The sequence below is a fragment of the Gigantopelta aegis genome, chromosome 4 (assembly GCF_016097555.1).
Source record: "Gigantopelta aegis isolate Gae_Host chromosome 4, Gae_host_genome, whole genome shotgun sequence".
Classification (NCBI taxonomy): Eukaryota; Metazoa; Mollusca; class Gastropoda; order Neomphalida; family Peltospiridae; genus Gigantopelta; species Gigantopelta aegis.
Window position 1 is genome coordinate 76,146,062 of NC_054702.1, and position 19,675 is coordinate 76,165,736.

At 33.7% G+C, this 19,675-nt stretch overlaps 1 protein-coding gene across 5 annotated transcripts in view; it reads right to left on the reverse strand.

Annotated features, from left to right (window-relative positions):
- Window positions 1-19,675, reverse strand: part of LOC121371112 (spectrin beta chain, non-erythrocytic 5-like) — a 232,079-nt gene that overhangs the window by 14,137 nt on the left and 198,267 nt on the right. For 3 of the 5 annotated variants that reach the window (XM_041496770.1, XM_041496766.1, XM_041496767.1), the window contains exons 66-81: window positions 18,489-18,752; window positions 16,664-16,794; window positions 15,628-15,814; window positions 14,104-14,304; window positions 13,586-13,681; window positions 11,587-11,721; window positions 11,080-11,262; window positions 10,075-10,266; window positions 9,369-9,524; window positions 8,741-8,958; window positions 8,288-8,477; window positions 7,940-8,038; window positions 7,044-7,226; window positions 6,551-6,673; window positions 2,795-2,809; window positions 650-735 (exon numbers count right to left, since the gene is read on the reverse strand). In XM_041496770.1, coding sequence (XP_041352704.1) covers window positions 650-735; window positions 2,795-2,809; window positions 6,551-6,673; window positions 7,044-7,226; window positions 7,940-8,038; window positions 8,288-8,477; window positions 8,741-8,958; window positions 9,369-9,524; window positions 10,075-10,266; window positions 11,080-11,262; window positions 11,587-11,721; window positions 13,586-13,681; window positions 14,104-14,304; window positions 15,628-15,814; window positions 16,664-16,794; window positions 18,489-18,752 — 2,459 coding nt within the window. Of the gene's footprint in view, window positions 1-649; window positions 736-2,794; window positions 2,810-3,720; window positions 3,733-6,550; window positions 6,674-7,043; window positions 7,227-7,939; window positions 8,039-8,287; window positions 8,478-8,740; window positions 8,959-9,368; window positions 9,525-10,074; window positions 10,267-11,079; window positions 11,263-11,586; window positions 11,722-13,585; window positions 13,682-14,103; window positions 14,305-15,627; window positions 15,815-16,663; window positions 16,795-18,488; window positions 18,753-19,675 lie in introns of all 5 variants that reach the window. The other 2 variants (XM_041496768.1, XM_041496769.1) reach the window with 2 other exon arrangements.

Sequence of the window (19,675 nt, forward strand, 5' to 3'; positions counted from 1 at the left end):
ACATTCAATAGACATATTTCATAATGTCGTCAGGAATGGAGTGAGAAAGGTTGACGGAAAACACATAATGTTTTTTTAAAAGTTTAATGATTGAAGGATAATGAAGAATTATGTTCATTGTTGTGTTTTAAGATGAACATACTATTTGTTGAGGAGTAGAAAACTAGTTTTGTGATCTTGAAACATAAAAACAGTGATGATGTTAATAGGATAACTTAAACAAGTAACAAATAGCAGACAATTTTGTATCCCAAAAAAACAATTAAATTTCTGTTGTAATCATGACAGTTTAAAGATCCAACTGAAAGTAAAAATTACTTCATCAGGTAAAGTCACATCTGGCAAACTTTATTGTGATTGGCTTTACTGAAGGTAGGTAGGTAACTAGTTTTACGTGCTCATATACCACTAGGGTTTCAAACACGCTGCTTCACTGAATCAGTTTGCAGAAGCCCTTTTTTATATACCCCAATAAATCTAAAAGAAATAACAGACAATCCTTAACAGGACCAAACATCTGGTTGACTGTTCTGTCTTGCAAGTTACTGTGAGTTTTTCATCAAAGAACAAGGACAAGTAGTTTTCTAGTGGCAATCAAATTAAGAAATTATGAAACATTTGGATGATTTTGGATGATTTCAAGAAATACCTTTCATCTTCATCATCTTCACCTTGGTTCTGGCGGCGAAGAAGAACTTCCCGAGCTTTTCTCTGATCTTCTTCACGTCGTCGCTCCTGTAAGAGAAACACAATTAACTGATGGCTTCTTTAAATAAAAAAGTGTTCTTCATAGACTGCGGTACCTAAAACAAGTACAGCTAGTCACCTAAAGAGAATAATTAATGTTTGTTTATTAATAGTAAATGTAGGTTATACTTTACATACTAAACTATGCTTTTCTATACATAGTTTGATCTATACTTTATATACTAAACTATGCTTTTCTATACATAAGTTTGATCTATAACATAGCTTCCAATTAAAAGCAATCATGCAATAATCCAATAGCAAAAACGTTTAATAACCATAAAAGCAAAATCATTTTAAATGTTTTGTTTTACTGATAACCTATTATTAACACAAAACAGTAATTATGTTTTCAGCATTTTAATATATTATGACCCTATATACACTGTATATGAACTTAAACTTAGTGCAATGCAGGTCTTTTATTTATGTTATAGTAACAATTCTATTATTAAAATCAAGTTTTAAGTTATTAGAATTTAATAACCAAAATATCTAATAAGATGTTCTACAAATTACACCCACAAAAAATTATGTTTGTTTTGGGTTTTTTTTTTTACATACAAAAATAAATGAAGAAACATACTATAAACTATTTTAATACTAAAAATTAAAATCACAATGGACAGCTTTGTTTCTACACGAATCAGCTCCTTGTAAATATTGTAGGCTATTATATTTGTAAAAAGGTAACATACGTTATACAGTTTTCAATGGTTATCTCAAAAGTATATAACTGCAGCTAATTACACAGCATAATAAGTTAGTTACACTGTTTAGATAGGAGACACACAGGGAATGAAGCAGTATTTAGCAGCAACAACAGTATGGAATGAGCTTTACAATATGGGATACCAGTTGGGTAGGGCTTTCACTGGTAAGTGTACATTAAAATGTTCTTTCAATTTTCTGAGCAAGATCTCTATATAATTTGCAACCTATTGAAGATGTTTGTGCAGTAGATGAATTATATTTGGAATCAGTTTTAAAACAATCTCACCAAAATGCCAATACATCCCCCAACTGGTTACACTGGTAATCATGCAATACTTACACAGAATCAAAGAAGAAATAAATTCACTTAAAATATAGATATATACTTGGATGATCCAAAGTGTAATGAGATACATGCAAATTTTATAGGCCAGTACCATCTGATGCTTCTTTAATTTTAAAAAATAAAAGAAAGATAAAATGTCTTCAAAAATTCTTAAATAATATATATATATATATATATATATATACCGTATATCATCCACACCAATGAAACAAATACCTGTCCAGTAACAAATGATGCAGTAAATATGCTCTTAGTAACATTTATTACAAAAATAATTGTAAATGTTTTCCATATATATTGTTTGATACCAAATACCATCAGTTAATGTTTTAATTTATAAGTTAGTAAATAAGGCTTTAAAGATGTAAGGCTATTGGTGATTATTAATTATTGTTGATTTTTTATAATTGCAGTTAAGAAACTTATATTAAAAGTATATATTTTTAAATGATTCCCACACACCTGTGCATGAAAAATTACATATAGGTTATACCTGTACTATACAAGAAATGTTTTTAGTATTTTTAGTGCCACAAAAAGTAAAATGTTGTTATATCAATATCACTGGCCTACAGGTATAAAGTAAAAATGCAGAGTTTTTACTTCAACAAAAGCTTAAGATTCTTATTAATGTTTCAGCAACATGTAAAAGCTTTGTACATGTATTAATCTTAATTGATTTGAGTTTGATGTTAGTTTCTGGTACTGTAAATAAGCTTTGCTAAGACAATATTAACATTTAAATCACAATGGCTCAGTTAACCCATTGACAACCACAAGTCAAAACTATCTAGATTAAAAATTAATAGACTCCAATCCAAAACACACAATAAAGAAAGCATGATGCCAAATGTTAATAAATATTTCAATAAACTTCCAATATTAAAAAATATATGCACAATAACAATTGAAAAAAAAAGTTAAAATGTCACATGTTCTCCTAAAAAAACAAAACCCCATTAATTAAATGCATGCTTAAAATATTACCATTAGCCTTTCTGGCTGCGCAGTGAAAACAAATATGACATGTTAAAACAAAGCAAGTACAAACTATTAATTAACCACCTGCAACATACATTTTGTACTATCTGACACTGACATCCAACAATGATAAAAATGCAAATTAAACTGACAGTGAGCCCAGTCCAAACTGGCATGCAGTGTTAGTAGAGGCAAATATCTTGTTTCTGACTGAACTGATACTGAACATTCAACTAAGGGTATACTGTATTGAAATTAAGAATTAATTAATGTTTAACAACACCACAGCACTAAAAATACATCAGCTATTGGGCATCAAATAAAGTTAAATATGTGAATGAATGCATTGGTCAAATTTCTAAAGCAATTTTACCACAATATATCAATAGAAAGGATCAGAAGAAAAGATATTGAGGCAGAGAAAAAGATGGCAACAGAAAAAAAGAAAAAAAGCCTCAAATTTATTTAGGAAAACAATCAAATACCATTTCTTAAAACTTAAAAAGTACCATAGTATACATTAGATTTAATCATACATAACATTGTTAATACCAAAACAAAACCTTTTTTGGACTATAAATATCATATTGTATAACAACTTAATATCATTTGTATGGATAATGAATCAAAATATGACAATCTTTTGGACGGGAATGTTTAGATATTTCACTGTTGATCTGTGATAAAAAACAAAAACTGTTGATGTTTTTCTAAATCTAAAATTCATAATGCTCTCTTAGGCTCTGCTAGACAACAAAGCATCCTCTTTGCAAGTCTTTTTGCACTGCACTGCGATATCGCACAGTTATGAGAGTTTAGTGAATTATGTCCCAGATCTACAGTTCAGTCAGAAATAAGAAATGAGCCACAGGATGGTTAGACTGACATTTATATATTTCCAGTATGTATAGCATATCAAAACCAAAACATACAGCTCTTTGAGTCTGGAAAAGAAAATTTAAGTAATGGTTATGATACAAAACTATATCTGCAAGCTTTTAAAAATGAAAAAATTAAACTGTATGTGTTCATAAAGTTAAAAAACATGCAAGTAATTTGTATTAAGTTACCCCTCTCTAAAATAAACAACCATAACCATTATTACGCTTTAATTGGAAATAACAAAAATTGCAGTTAGAAAAAATTAAAACAAGACTGAAATAAGTACAATATATACATAATTTCCAAATTGAATTTTATTTTTTAAATTTTCCAAAACTATCTTGATTTGAAAGTTTTGTTTTTAAACACTTGTTTTTGGACAAAGAGAAATTTTTCTCACAGTCATATTTGTATGGCAGGAGCATGAAAACTATAGTCAGAACAACCAAACAGAATGATAAACTACTGATTTCCTGACACTTAATGTAACACTTTAATAATTTCAATTTTTTTTAAAAACAGTACTGGAATTTCAAAGAGGGATAATCATTTAATAGAATAAAACTATATTTCATGCTTTGTTTGATACAAATAACATGCTGAAACATATTAAAAAGAAAAGACTATGTTATATAGTATATTCAACAGTATTATTTTCCAAAAAGGCAATTTCAAATATATATATATACTCTTCAAAAGAAGAAACGCAAAACCACATTGTCGTAACATTTGGAGAATTGATTTAATTATTGAATGGTGAGTCCGATAATTACCAAATGTTGCAGGATTGTTCACAATTCACTCTAGTCCATTGTGAGTAAGTGATAGGACACACCACCAAGGTCAAGGTCATCTGGAGTCAATACCGGGTGTGGCCTCCGCGTGTGTTGACAACTGCCTGGCACCGCCTGCCCATTGAAGCAACCAGAGTACGGATGACGTCCCGGGGGATGGTGGCCCACTCGGCCTGCAAGGCTGCTGCCAGCTCGGGCAGGGTCTGGGGCTGTGGTTGTCGCTGTCGGTCCAACTCGTCCCATAGATGCTCAATTGGGTTCAAATCCGGTGATATCGATGGCCAAGGAAGGACATTAATGTTGTTGTTCTGTAGGAAAGCCGTTGTGAGACGTGCTGTGTGAGGCCTGGCGTTGGCATGTTGGAACACTGCGTTGGCGTTGGCCATAACTGGAACGATGTGTGGCCGGAGGATCTGGTCAGTGTAGCCCTGTGCATTCAGGTTGCCCTGCACGTGGACCAGGTCAGTTCTGCCAGTGTGTGAGATGGCTGCCCACACCATGACACTACCCCCGCCGAATCTGTCCACTTCCTGCACGCAGTTTGCCGCATAACGTTCACCACGACGCCTATACACGCGACATCTTCCATCATGACGTCGGAGCAGAAATCGGGACTCGTCACTGAACCACACCTGTCTCCATCGCAGTTGAGGCCATTGTCGATGAATCGGGCACCACTGCAGTCGGAGTCGACGGTGTTGTGGTGTTAAGATGACACCTCGAACTGGACGTCTGGCACGAATTCCTACCTCACGTAGGCGGTTCCGTACGGTCTGGTCGGATATCCTGCGCAAACCTGGTATTGCTGCGGCTGTGGAGGTGGCAGTAGTCAATCGTTCCCGAAGGTGGCGTACCCGGATGTAGCGGTCCTGCCCGGGGGTAGTGACCCGTGGTCGACCGGATCTAGGGAGGTCACGTGTTGATCCATGTTGCTGGTAACGGTCCCACAGTCTGGAGATGGTGCTTGGGGACACATGGAATGCCCTGGCAACGGCCGTTCTGGATTCGCCTGCGTCTAGTCGGCCGATGGCATTGTTTCTCTGCGGTTCACTGAGACGTGGCATGTCCTGGATTGTCAACTGTCGGCCAGATACAGAGGCCAGGCAAGCGAACACCCTGCACTTTTATACTGTCGGTGTTCATGTTGCACGTGCAGACAACGCACGTGCAGTGGTGACATGGTTTGCACGTGGCTGCGTTTTTGCGAATATTCACATTTTGGAACTTTATTGTACAGTAGCTGCGTTTTATCGAATGTAACCGTGGGAATGTGTTTGGGACATGCAATGACCTTATATTCACAAAGCATGAACCGGTAGGAAACATAAAATCGGAGTTATAACCCATTTGTGTTTCTTTTTTTGAAGAGTATATATATAATAATAATAATAAAACATTTAATGCTATTAGTATCAGACAATTTTTTTAAACTATATTTGTAAATATATCTTCTGTTCACAATTAAAATTCATAAAAACATTTTGAGAATAGGACATTTTAATTAATGATCAGGGATAAAATATTTTAAGACCTAATATAATTGTTAAATTATACTCAATTTGGTTTTAATCAATTAAAAATGTTAGCAATCATCAGATGCAAATGCATGCCATTACATGCGCAATATAAAAAAGCTAACTAAACTAGGTAACAAGCTATGTTTAAAACCTTTTTCTTAATTGTTGGTACTCACAACATAAGGAAACAAATCAAAGCAAATTAAATTTAACACCATATTGAAATCTCTATGCAAGATAGCGGAATGTAATTGTTAGTACTGAACATGCTACTTTTTTTCTAAACACTACATATAAATCTATGGAATAATGAAATAAAGACTCGCAACATAATATGCAAATTACACATGAAACAGACCTAACTTGTTAGAACCAGACCCAACTCTTTATCTCTGATATCCTTAACTTAACCTTGCTTGAGCCCGTTTCAATGTCTGTGCATGTACAAGTGAAAGATAGCAGATCATCCAATGTAAAGGTGCAGTCAAAATGCCAATCTTTCTCAATGTTTATGTGATGGTGTTTACTGTTACTAGTTATCTTTCACGAACACCTGACAAAAGACAAACCTCAAGGATTCTGTCTTGTTCTTTCCGTCGAAGTTCATCAACACGATCTTTCTCTCGGCGAACTTCATCCTGAACTAGAATCTGCTGATCCAAAAGATGTTGGTCTGCAAAAGCTTTCTCAACCTGTGTTAAATAAGAACAAAATTGTTAACATGTTTGCTGCATTTAAATATATAGAAATTCCATTTTGAAGTCTCCATCTTGATTATAATAGGTTGTATTAGATCTGTCCAACTAATCTCTTATCATTTTTGCATTTACCTTAGTTTGATACCCAATAGCATATGTATTTTTTGTGCTGGGCTGTCAGTGAACATTCATTAATTATCTTGCTTTTTTAAATGCATTTATTTCAAGGGTTTAATGATATTAGAACTTTTTATTTTAACATCGCTACTACAAATTAGCCAAGCACATCAATCTTGAGTTTTAGCAACATTCTAATCTAAATATTCTGTCCCATCTCAGGACTTTTTGTTTTTATGAAACTAACCTCAGTAAGCCTACGAAGTGCCTGAACCTTCTCTTCTTGTGCATCGACAGTTTTTTCAAAGTCTGCATGTCGTCGCAATAATTCTTCGACAGTTTCGATTGACTGACCATAGTTCTTCTCTTTGAGAAGCGGTTCACGCAGATGAATCCAAGCCTCCACTTGTTCCATCTCATGCTTCAGTTGCTGTTATATAAATAAGAAAATGAAATAAAACTTTAAAAAAAAACCCTGAAATTTCTATGACATTTTATCAATTAATAATTTAAAAACAGCAAATGAAACATCTTATGACACTTTAGTAAGTGATACATACAGAGTTCATAGCCTTAAAGACCAAACAAATTCAAAGACTTTTGTCTGCCATTTTCAAAAACTTTCAAAGACTTTTACACAGCGACAAAGACAATAGAATGTGATAAAAATACCAAATCACTTTGTTTATGTTGCTGTTCATGGCAAAAAATTGAGCTTTTTTACATGCATCTTCATAACTGGAAAATATCAAATGCATGCAGCTGTAAAAAGATATCATCATTGCTTTGGCTATGATTTGTGAGAATTTAAAAGACTTTTAAAGACTTTTATTACAATTCAAAGACTTTCAAAGACCTAAAAATAATTTTTTCAAATTCAAAGACTTTCAAGGAATTGAAAGACTGCTATGAACCTTGACATAGTGCTAAATACAAATTTAGTCTTATTAGTTAGCATTATTTTCCAAGTTCTATTGCAGACAAAAATCAAATCAAATCCTGAATTTGCAAGTAATAATTTAATAAATATTTAATATACATTAATTTAATTACTAGTTGATTAGCAGTAATTTTTATATAAAATTACTTACTGTAACTGTTGCAAATAAATAATAGTTAATCTAAGAGTCATTTTAAACTTACTTGAGCTTCGAGATTCTGTTCATGTAATTTCCTACGATGTGCTAATGTCCTTTCCAAACCATCACGAGATTCATGCAGGTTGTGAATTTTTTCAGCAATCTAATATTAAATACACAATAACATTTTTTATTATACAGCTAATAATTTGACTTGTAGAATACTGCAGGCAATATATCCCATATAAGTCCGACAGCATTACATAAATTCACATAAGAAAATCTATTAAAATAAAACGCACAGGGTTTTTTCACACCCCAAAGCACACAAAATTGAAGGCCTTTTTCAAAGGAAGACTGGAAGTACATCTAAATATAAAAATTAAAAGCACACACTTCCTAAAACACATACCTCTTCTGAAAGAAAGTGACCATTGTTAATGAGATACTGTCCAGTGTCCTTGAACTTTGTAAATGCTTCTTGACGACTATCAATTTCAGCCTTGTGTTCTTTGTAACGAACGATCATAGCCTCAGCTGCAGGCAAATCCTTAGCTAGGTCATCAGAGGTGATTATTGCCATCATTTCGCTGATCCATGCCCTACAATAAGCATACATAATTTTGCTAATTTATACTGTATATTGAAAGTGTAATTGCATAAAAAGCTGACAAAAGCAAAAGTCTAACAAGAGCAAGTGTCATAAACAAAACTTGCCTGTAAATGCTGGAGATTAAATAATGAAAACCCCCAAAATTCTGATGCTGATATAAGGTCTGTATTTAACGTTTATTTTGGTTAACTTACAGCTTAAGAGTTTTTAATTAAAATATGTGTTACTAAAATACAGCTGCGTTCTACTCACGTAAGTTCTCTGTAGTCATTGAAGTACATCTGGAGTTGTTCGGCCTGCTGTAGCTTCTCTTTACGCTTGGTCGACTTCTCTACAAGATTGTTCCACGATTGCACCATTTCCTCGTGCTTGGCTGCTATGTGTTCCTGGGCATCTGGGAACAATCCAATCAAACGTTCTGCCTCCTTTGTGATGGTTTCAACCTGCTCACTAATAGCTGCAAGGTCTCTCTGTAAAAAAAAAATTTGGTTAAAATCTGCTCAAGACAAAGTCAAAAGCAAGGTTTGTTATGGTATGCCCCCAAAACTTATTATCCATTCTTCACCTATAACACAGCCACTCTCCAGGACTTTACATCTCACTTGCTAATATTACAAGGTATATGTTTGACATCATGCAAAACAAATCCCCCGGAAACATGCTTGCTAAAACCAATTTAAGGCCAATTAAAAACAAAACTAGACAAATCTGTTGATAAAGATTACCAAAGATACTTATAAAATTGGTCACTTAAGCAAATAGAAGTTAAAAATATATGCATATGTAAACAAATAAGACAAAATGTAAGTGGGTTTTTGTACACAGTATCTTTACATCAGGATCAATAGTGTGATTAATGAATGTTACTCTAAGAACTGACCTCAAGTCCATCGTGACGGCTGAGTAGTGACTGACAGCTCTCCAGATCATGACCGTAGTCGTCACTGCTGATAATACCATCTTTCTCCTGGATCCACTCCAGTGTGTCGTCGGCATCGCGCCCATACATGTGCACCTCCTTAGCACCAGCAAGAGCCTGAAATATGAATAAGATTGCTTTTTATTGTGAAGAGTTGCCAAATTAATAAAATACCGGGTATATCAAGGTTAAACTAAACATTGTATCAGTTAAAGTTTAAAGTTTGTTTTGTTTAATGACATCACTAGAGCACATTGATTTATTAATGTCAAATGTCAAACATTCTAACATGCAGTTTTTTAAGAAAACCCACTAATTATTTTCATTAGCAACAAACAAAGCACCTCAGATAAACACTCTACCAAATGATCTAGATCCCACCCCAAGCATTATATCAGATACAAATATTTTGATGCAACATTATCAATATATGGTGTAACATTATTAATATATGGTGTAACATTATCAATATATATGGTGTAACATTATCAATATATGGTGTAATATTATCAATATATGGTGTAACATTACCAATATATGGTTTATCAATTATGGGGCATTACTGAAATACAACCATGAACAAATGTTGAACATTACAGTTTGATATAACTAAATCCCAGGCAGTCGACATTTCACTATTTGTTTCTCACTTTTTTTGATCACTTACATCTCTCCTAGCCTCAGCTACTTCTTTCAAATCTGCCCACATCTGCTTGATTTCATTAGCTTGCTGCTGAATCTTTTCAGACTCAAAATGATTTGTGGACAGCATATTATCAGCCTTTGCAAGAACACTTTCTACACGATCCTCATTGGATGTTAGATCATGGTGGAAATCTTCAAATCTTTGTTGCAAGATCTGTCAAAGAATTATTTCTTACAGTGACACTAACTTAATAAGATTAACAGTCCCATGCATAATGCAAAGATTCTGGTAAGTAACAAACTATAAAATTGGGATGAAAAAATTAATGAACCACTCAAAATAACAGCAAATTAAAAATATTTTATATACTACAGGGCTTCTAGAATTTTATAAAATCCACTAGTAATGGGATCAGTGCTTAAAAATATTTACTAGCTACAATTAAAAATTCACTGGACCTACTGTACTTTTAATTTAATACAATTTTACTAAATAATAGTAATAATCAGATATGTCACCTAAAGAGGAAGATGAAGCTTAAAAACACTAACATTGGGGGGTTGGGGTGGGGGCAGGATATTTATATTTACAAAATAGACTTAACTGCAACATTTGACAAATGTTTTTCACAAGCTGTTGGGCATGGCTATAGTAGTTATTTACTAGCCCAACATTGAATATCACTAGCCATGGGAGTGGGGCTACCATAATCTAGAAGCCCTGTTATATACACATATTAGTTATTGGATATATAGCTGTATGGAATGGAAATAATAATATTGAAAACTAAAACACTGAATAGAGAATCATCAAAACATACACATACTATTGTTAAAATATACAACAACAAAATTCAGAAACAGGAATAGGACACAAGGGTAAGCAAACCCACATTTAATCAAATATTAACTTCTGAATATTAAGAATTTTTAATAGTTACTGCAATTTTACTTAAATCATTTACTCATAAATAAAGAGAAACTCATTAAATGGTGACCATGTGGAGAAGCAGAGTCAGATATTTACCTCAACATGTTCAAGATCTTGTCCATAGTCCTCAGATCCTGCAATAATTCCTTTGTCTGTAATCCAGTTAATGACCTCATCCACTTCATGGTTGAATTCAAACAGCTTCTTACTGTCAGTCAGTTTACTTCTCCTCTGGTTGGTCCAGTCTTGCAGCTGACTATACTGAGTCTCAATTTCAGCCTAGCAACAACAATTTAACATTTAAACATTTTTCAGTAACTAATGTTTCTAAAAATTTTTTACCACACAATGACTGTTATCTAAAAAGCATATATATAAGAATATTTTGTATTGTGACAAATGTTTTTTTAAAAGAAACTGATATACTGAAAGTGTTTTTCCTCATTATTTATAATGCCTTACCATTAAATATTAGTTTTAAGCATTCAAGCAAATACAAGGAAAGAAACTAAAGTAAAAGTATGTTATTCTCTATTTATTCTCTATTTTTATCTGTATAAAATAAAGAAGCGAATGACCAACAATAACATCACAACCACAAACCTGCTTTTTCTTGATGTTATCACTGTCATAGTGATCTCTATCAGTCAGACCTCGGCTAAGGGCAGATAATTCCCCAATGTTGTTGCTGAAATTGTCGATATCTCTCTCCAAGGCATCAAGCTTCTTGGTCAGAGCCTGATGAACAGATGAAACATGAACATTTTATTATACCCAAACAAAAGATTTCCCTTCTATTATCAAAACAATTATTTATTGCAAGTCTTAAAATCAGGTTAAAAGAGTCAACATTAAAAACAAAACTGGTACAACCAAAAGGTGCTTATACTGATTTAGGACTAGGTCCTTGTATTTGTTAATTTATTTTTCATGGTGTTTGAAGCTCTACCACTGAGCATATTATATCCTACTCATGATGCTTCAAATAACTACTCACAATCTCTGAGGCCGTGTGCTCAGGACAGAATACTTGACAAGTAATTTGATACAAGCAACAACAAAATGTTTGTTTTGTTTAACAACACCACTAGAGCACATAGCTTTATTAATCATCGGCTATTGGATATCAAACATAAGGTCATTTTGACACAGTCATAGAGAGGAAACGCGCTACATTTTTCCATTAGTAGCAAGGGATTTTTTATATGCACCATCCCACAGACAGGATAGCACATATCACGACCTTTGATATACCAGTCTTGGTGCACTGGCTGGAATGAGAAATAGCCCGATGGGCCCACCAATGGGGATCGATCCCAAACCGACTGTGCATCAGGCCCCTTGATACAAGCATGCTAATATTATGACAAGTTGCAAAATGTATAGATATGCACCATTTTCATTATACTGTCAAACTTCCGTTATCTTGATGTTGAAGGGACTGGACCAACATGCTCCAGATATCAGTAGCTCAAGATAAACATATCAGTTTTCTGATGAAAATTATCTCAAACATAAATTTATGTTTGCAAACTTAAATACACTAAACAGTGTAGTTGTTTTTGTATTTTAAAAGAACCCTTTTTTATGTGTGTGAATTTCTTCATGCGGCCATAGATACCAAGTATACCAAAATGTGCCAACATACAGGTGAACACTAATACAAACCAATCACTTCTCGACATGGCCTTTGATTGCTTTGCAACTGTGGATTTAAAGACTTGTGATCTGTGCTAAACCTGCTAATAGGTGGTCAGTTTTTGTTGTTTCAATCCAGTTTCTCACAACATCAAGAGCATTATTTTCTGCTGAAATAGGTCGTTTCGGTTCGGCAGTGGTGTCATTATTATCAGTAGCATCATTGTCGTCGTCATTAGGTGTTAAGGTTCTTGCACAGATTATTGTGTCAATGTTGTCATCATCGGTCGCGGTTTCACATGCTTAAGTGGCAATTGGTATACACAGTCTGCTTAATGGGATGTCGTCGTCCGAGTTGTCTACAGTCTGGTTCTGGCTGGTCATCAGTTGTACCAAACTATATGCGTTGGAAACAGTTCTTGTTTTGGGCATTACATTTTCCCATGCCTGACTGATCATGCGTAAAGCATCGAGCACACTTCAAATATGCTTCTTAATTTTGTTAGCATTTTTCATCCACGTAGGTAGCATGTTTGATAGAACAGAGAATTGGTTCACTACTTCTGACTTTGATTTTATATTCTGCTCAACAGCACCAATTGCTTCAAATTTCGTTTCTATCGTCCAAACAATTAATTTTCGTTTGACGCCCGTTGTTTTGTTGGTGGGGTTCAACAGTCCCCTCAGAAGGGCCCAGACCTTCAACAAGTGATTCATCTACTGGCATATTTTACTGTTTAATAATGCTAAACTTTGCACTGGTTTCATAAATGCGGAACATTTTCTGTTATGTGTATCGATTCATTTATAATTAAGTGGCGGAATTTTAGGGAAGAAGGAAGAATGAAATGACATATAAAATTACACATCACAAAAATATGCAAAGAAAAATATTTGTGAGAAAAAACCCCACGTGACAATGTTAATCCAGTTTACAGCATATGGTAGTAGCACCAGTGCTCACCAGAACAGAGTCCTCATCTCGACCAAGGTCAGAACTGGTTAACTGTGGAATCTTCTCTCTCATCCAAGACTCAGCTTCTGCCGCTTCTGTGTAAAACTGAATAATTAAAAGCAAGACTTACAGACCTTTAACACATACATTTTCTATTACAACAAAAAGAGAAATTAATGAAATAAAGGAAATGAAATGTTAACCAATTTATGAATAATTCCATTTGTGCTTAAACATTAGCTTTATAGAGACTTGTTAAGTTTAGTTACATTTTTACTGATGCTAGTCCATGAACAAATCAGAGCACAATACATCATTATATACAATATTTAATATATAGTCAATATAGTAAAAGTGAATATAAAATTTATTTGAATATCACATTTTTGTTTCAAAAACATAAACTAAAACCATGAAAAAACCCCCACTTTTTGTTATTTGTTTTACATTTGTTCTTTTACTTATAAATTAATCACTACTACAGCTCTATAAGTGATAGCCCACTAGATGAATACACAAAATATTACCTTCTGAGCCTCCAGTGCATCCTGTAGTTTGATCTTCCTGGTGGAAGTGGCCATCTTGAGAGACTGCAGCTGTTTGTGCAGCTCATCCAGACGGACCTGTATGTCCTGTGAAGCGAAGTGCTTGTTACGAATCATCTGCTGAGCAGCATTCGCAACCGAATCAATCAGTGGCTCATGTGCAACAATCTCCGATTCTAGAGCCTGAAACACAGTAATAGTGGCATATGCAATAATTTTTGAAACACATGAATTAAAGTAAATATAGTATTGAAATAAAATGATTAAACTAATGTAAACACTTTGAAACACGTCAACTAGAGTAAATATAGCACTGAAAATAAAATAATCAAACTGTCTAAATTCAAAATATGGAAGAAGAAAAATATTTGTCAATATATCGTTAAATAATAAATTCAGATATGTATAATATTTTTTACATATTAGTACTTAAAATGCAAATTTCAATAAAACTGCATGGCTATGTATGTACAAAGATAATATATTTGTATAAGTACATAATTTATTGTCTAAATTCTTACACCATACAAATATGAAATCATACTGATCTGTCAGTAGTATCAGAACTCACCAGAACGGAGATCTCATCTCAACCAAGTTCTGAATGTTTTATTATAACAGGATTTAAAACAAGTAAAGCAGATGTTGCTTTTAGAATGTTAGTACAGTTCATATTGTATCTTTCAAGTAAATGATTTCAGGTACAAACCAAAAATATTAAATCAGCAAATACAGAGTGAATGTGACATATACAATAGCTAAAAAAAAAAAAAGAGAAGAAAAAAAAAGAAAAAAAGGTGAAAACACCCATTCTGCAAGTCATAATTGTGCTATATTACAAGATAAGACAGAACCACAACAATCAATAGTAAAAAAAAAAAAGTTCCAGTAAGGTGAAAAATTTAAACATTGTTGTACATGTAGTTGACTTCTATAAATATGCCCTTTAGATTCTGCTAAATTGCATTTGTGTGACGTAATATTTATATTTGTGAATTTTAGAGACAAATGTTCACATGCTATTTTACAATAAATAATCCAAGACTTTCTTTGTTTAAAACAATATTTTCATACCATGAATCATGTGAACAGTACCAATAAAAATAAACATGTGATTAATTCATTGTTTGTGGACACGTGCTGTTTTAACCATACCATTCTCGTCTCGAATGACTGTGAATTAAAATATCAAAACAATGATGATCATCAAAAATGACTGAAAAAGGAGCAGAGGCCTTTTGGTAATTTAACATCCTTGAAATAATTTTACTTGGAATAAGTGCTGCTGTTCATTTTAATTACAAAACAGGATAAAATTTATTATGTATTTTTCAGCATTAAAAGTGGATTATATTTGAAATTAGTAGTTCTGTTTGTACATTAAATAAAGTGTTTTATGTTTAAAATGTCAAATGTTAATTTTTAGACTGCATAGTAAATTTCTTACTTGATGCCATTATTTGCTACATGTTCCACACTGAACATATCTGATTTCTAAACACTTACTTGATGTTTTTTACTAAGATTCTGTACTGCTGTTAGTGAGCTCCCAAGATCTGTAGACTCTGCAGTTGGGCGTTTATCTTGTATCCATGATAACTCGTCTTCAATATCCCTGAAGAACTGGTACATTTGGAGAGCTTCTTCGAGATTCTCTCTTCGAATCTTACATGGTTCAGATAGTGAGCTGTACCTGTAAAATGAAGGAGTCGTGTGAAATTATTCTTTTAAAAACAAACTAGATAAATTAATCCACACAAGTGTTGTAAAGTTTTTAAAAAGTCCATATGGAACATCAGACTCAACTAACTTCAAACTCTCCATAATCTTTCACTGTAACTCATTTTATAATCCCACTTCCTGTCGAGTAATTACAGAACTACTGAAGAATGTTTTTCTTGGAAGATTAAAACAATTTTTTATCTTGTCCTGGTCTGCAGTTTATAGACAATCATTTGGTGAAAATGTATACCAAATATGAAGGGATTCAAAAGTCACAAGCAATTTAAAATACTTTGGACAAGGTTCAAAATTACCTTACCTTAGACAAAGGCTTAGATTCACAAGCCTGAAAGTTATGAACTTGAAGCAATATTACTTGCTGAACACTCATAAGAAAGTCATCCTTAAAACATAATCCGTAATCATCATTTAACTGTAATTAGAGAAACTTATAAGAAAGTCCTAAATGATATTAACTCTACCCTGGAATCAGATTCATGGGCCAGAGGGATGTGCTGTTAAGAGACACCATTTAATCTGCTTAAGAATTATGTCAAATATCAAAGCTGACATTGAAAAGAATGATGATTTAATAGCAATTAGAGAACAAATCTATAAGAATCTACATTCAAAAAAAAAAAATTGTGCTTGGAAAAGAGAAAGCTTAGCCACATGAAAATCTTTAAAACACTATGAATGAAGGTTTAACGGCACCCCATCACAAAAATACATATCGGCTATTGGGTGTCACAAATGGTAAGTATATGGAAATATTATTTATATATATTCAAAACACTATAGTCTGACATAGTATTTATACCTTTCTGATACTGCCCTCGCTCTTGCCTGTAGCTCTTTGTTGAGGAAGTGCTTCGATTCCCTAAATACAGCTGCTGCATCAAGAACATCTTGTACTTTGTCTTGGTGATTCTGAATGTCTTGCTCCAGTTGCTATGAAGAATACATTTTAAAGATTAAAATCAATATAAAATTCACGAGTAAACATAAAGGGCCGATTTCATATGTCTGGGTTTCGTATAACACTGGGTTATATGAAAACCTAGGTTTAACACTGGTTTACGTAAAATGCAGAAAAACTTGACCTAGACCTACACTTGTGGTGCATTTCACATGTGTGTGTTTTACCAGTGTTTACAAAACCACACTTTTTGCATGGGCTACCAGCAGACGTGGGAAGGGACATAAGTGATGGATAGCTTACACTTCATCACTTTATAGCTGAAACTCAGTACCGGTTTTTATTAGCATTCACATATGAGATGGGGGATCAGCAACCTCCCCCCATCCTCCCACAGTCTAGAGTAAACCTGCAAATGTTTGGCCAAAATGAGCTGGCCTGAAAACGTTTCACCATGTATTTCCATTATTCTACTCACAATATTAGTTATAAAATGTAAAGTATGTAAAATGCGTACAGAACCCTACATAGCTGTTGATAATAATGGAAATATCAATAAATGTTGTTACCCAAAATCGGGTATTTCCCTTTAATTGAGGGGAAAAAAAACAAAAAACAAACAAATATATGGGACCCGTATGCCTTTTTGTCAAATTTTCGAAGAAAAGTTACTTTGAGCAAAAAGAAATGTTTTATTTAATGACGCACTCAACACATTTTATTTACGGTTATATGGTGTCAGACATATGGTTAAGGACCACACAGATTTTGAGAGGAAACCCGCTGTCGCCACTACATGGGCTACTTTTCCGATTAGCAGCAAGGGATCTTTTATTTGCGCTTCCCATAGGCAGGATAGCACAAACCATGGCCTTTGTTGAACCATTTATGGATCACTGGTCGGTGCAAGTGGTTTACACCTACCCATTGAGCCTTGCGGAGCACTCACTCAGGGTTTGGAGTCGGTATTTGGATTAAAAATCCCATGCCTCGACTGGGATCCGAACCCAGTACCTACCAGCCTGTAGACCGATGGCCTACCACGATGCCAACGACGCCGGTACTTACTTTGAGCAAACCCAGCGAAAAACCACCTCATGGGTAGGTTTAAAAAAGCAATACGATTGTAACCCAGTGTTAAACTAGGGTTATTGAAAACCAGACATGTGAAATGCACAGTAAACATGACCCAGGGTTTAACCCATATGTAGCCAAAACCCACCGATAACCCAGACATATGAAATCGGGCCAAACAGTCTGAAATTAAATGAAATTAGCATATTAATTCATTTTAATTTGAGTTTAACAATAGCATATAATAAAATATTAGTATTTTAAGCAATCTACCATCTGAAAAGATAATCATATTATTGTTTACCTTATTGATAACTGTCACCAATATCAAAAGTTAAATGTATCATGTCTGGCAACCCTGTCCTACCAGTATTCTTAATTATGTTTTATCTAAAATACTCTCAGTAACAGAACTGAGCTTCAAAAGAAGAAGTAACAATACTGTTCTAAAACTTTAAAGATTTACTTTAAAAACAAGATTCAAAGGGTAACGTGTTTCTGATTGAATCCTTTTCAGATAACATTACAATAATACAGAAAATTAACAACTTGTGTCTTCTTCTTCTCATCCATGTCCACAGAAGCGATATTATAGTTTTAAAATGAGGATATTTTTGTAGAATCTTGAGAGCTAGTAAACAAAGATTTGTACCTGATGTTTCTTCACAAGGCTGTTGACAGATGTCAGATCTTTCCCATGATCCTCTGAACTGAGCTGGTTCTCCACATCATCCATCCACTCTGTGAGGTCGTCGACAACACGATTGAACAGCTGGCCCTGGTATGCGTCTTGAAGACGATCTTTTTTCTCAGCACTCGCGGCAATCAGAGCCTGCCAGCTCAACTCCACCTCCTCCAGTCTCTTCTTGATGTCAGCACTGGCATAGTGCTTCTCATCCAACAAACCCTGGCCTTCCTGCAATCAGGTCATTAGTAAAGTGTATGGTAAACTGTTCATTTTGTTAAGATCCAAGGTTTGCAATACTGAATATTTAAAGCATGGCATAGTGCTTCTCATACAACAAACCCTGGCCTTCCTATAATCAGGTCATTGGCAATATGTAAAGTAAACTGCTGAGTTTGTTAAGATCCTAGGTTTGCAATACTGAATATTTAAAACATGGCTCAGTTAATTCAGAATATTTTAATTAAATTTATATTAAAAATAAATAAAAGCCCTCAAAATAATGAATGAATGAATGTTTATAAACTCTCCAGCACAAAACCTCTCTAAATAGGACACCTATGGTACCAAGTAAAAGTCTGGTTTTATGGTGTATCCAATTTAGAAAGGTTATGTTCTGTACTAATATTTTAAACGGGTCTGGGTTTGTGGGGTTTCACTGTATAATATTTTATTAGAAAGAGATTCTTCAAACTGAGAACAAAGTCAGTAAACCGAGCTGATTAAACTATCTAGGACTGTTGACGTTAAATAAATTTAAATGTTGCAACACCCACTTTATATCAATATCAAACTATTGGTAAAGATCAACAGAATCTTTATCAGATAAGTAGCATTAGAATCAAATGGAAAAGTTGCCAACTAGTTTATCAAAACACATCAACAAAAATACATGGCACTGAAGGTGTTGTATAACACATACTGATTTGGTGTATGTGATGTAGTATTCAAGATTATCTAATTATATTTTAAAATATATTTAAAAAGCAATAATTTTTTTTTAATTCAATTAGTTTATTCTAAAATGCATTCAGATAAATATCTAGGTCTAAACACTTTATAAGAAATGAGATAAAATAAAAATTAAATATGAAACTTTATGCCAAAGTTATCGCTGCCTGCAGAACAGTAACACTTGTATCTTGATTTTCAAC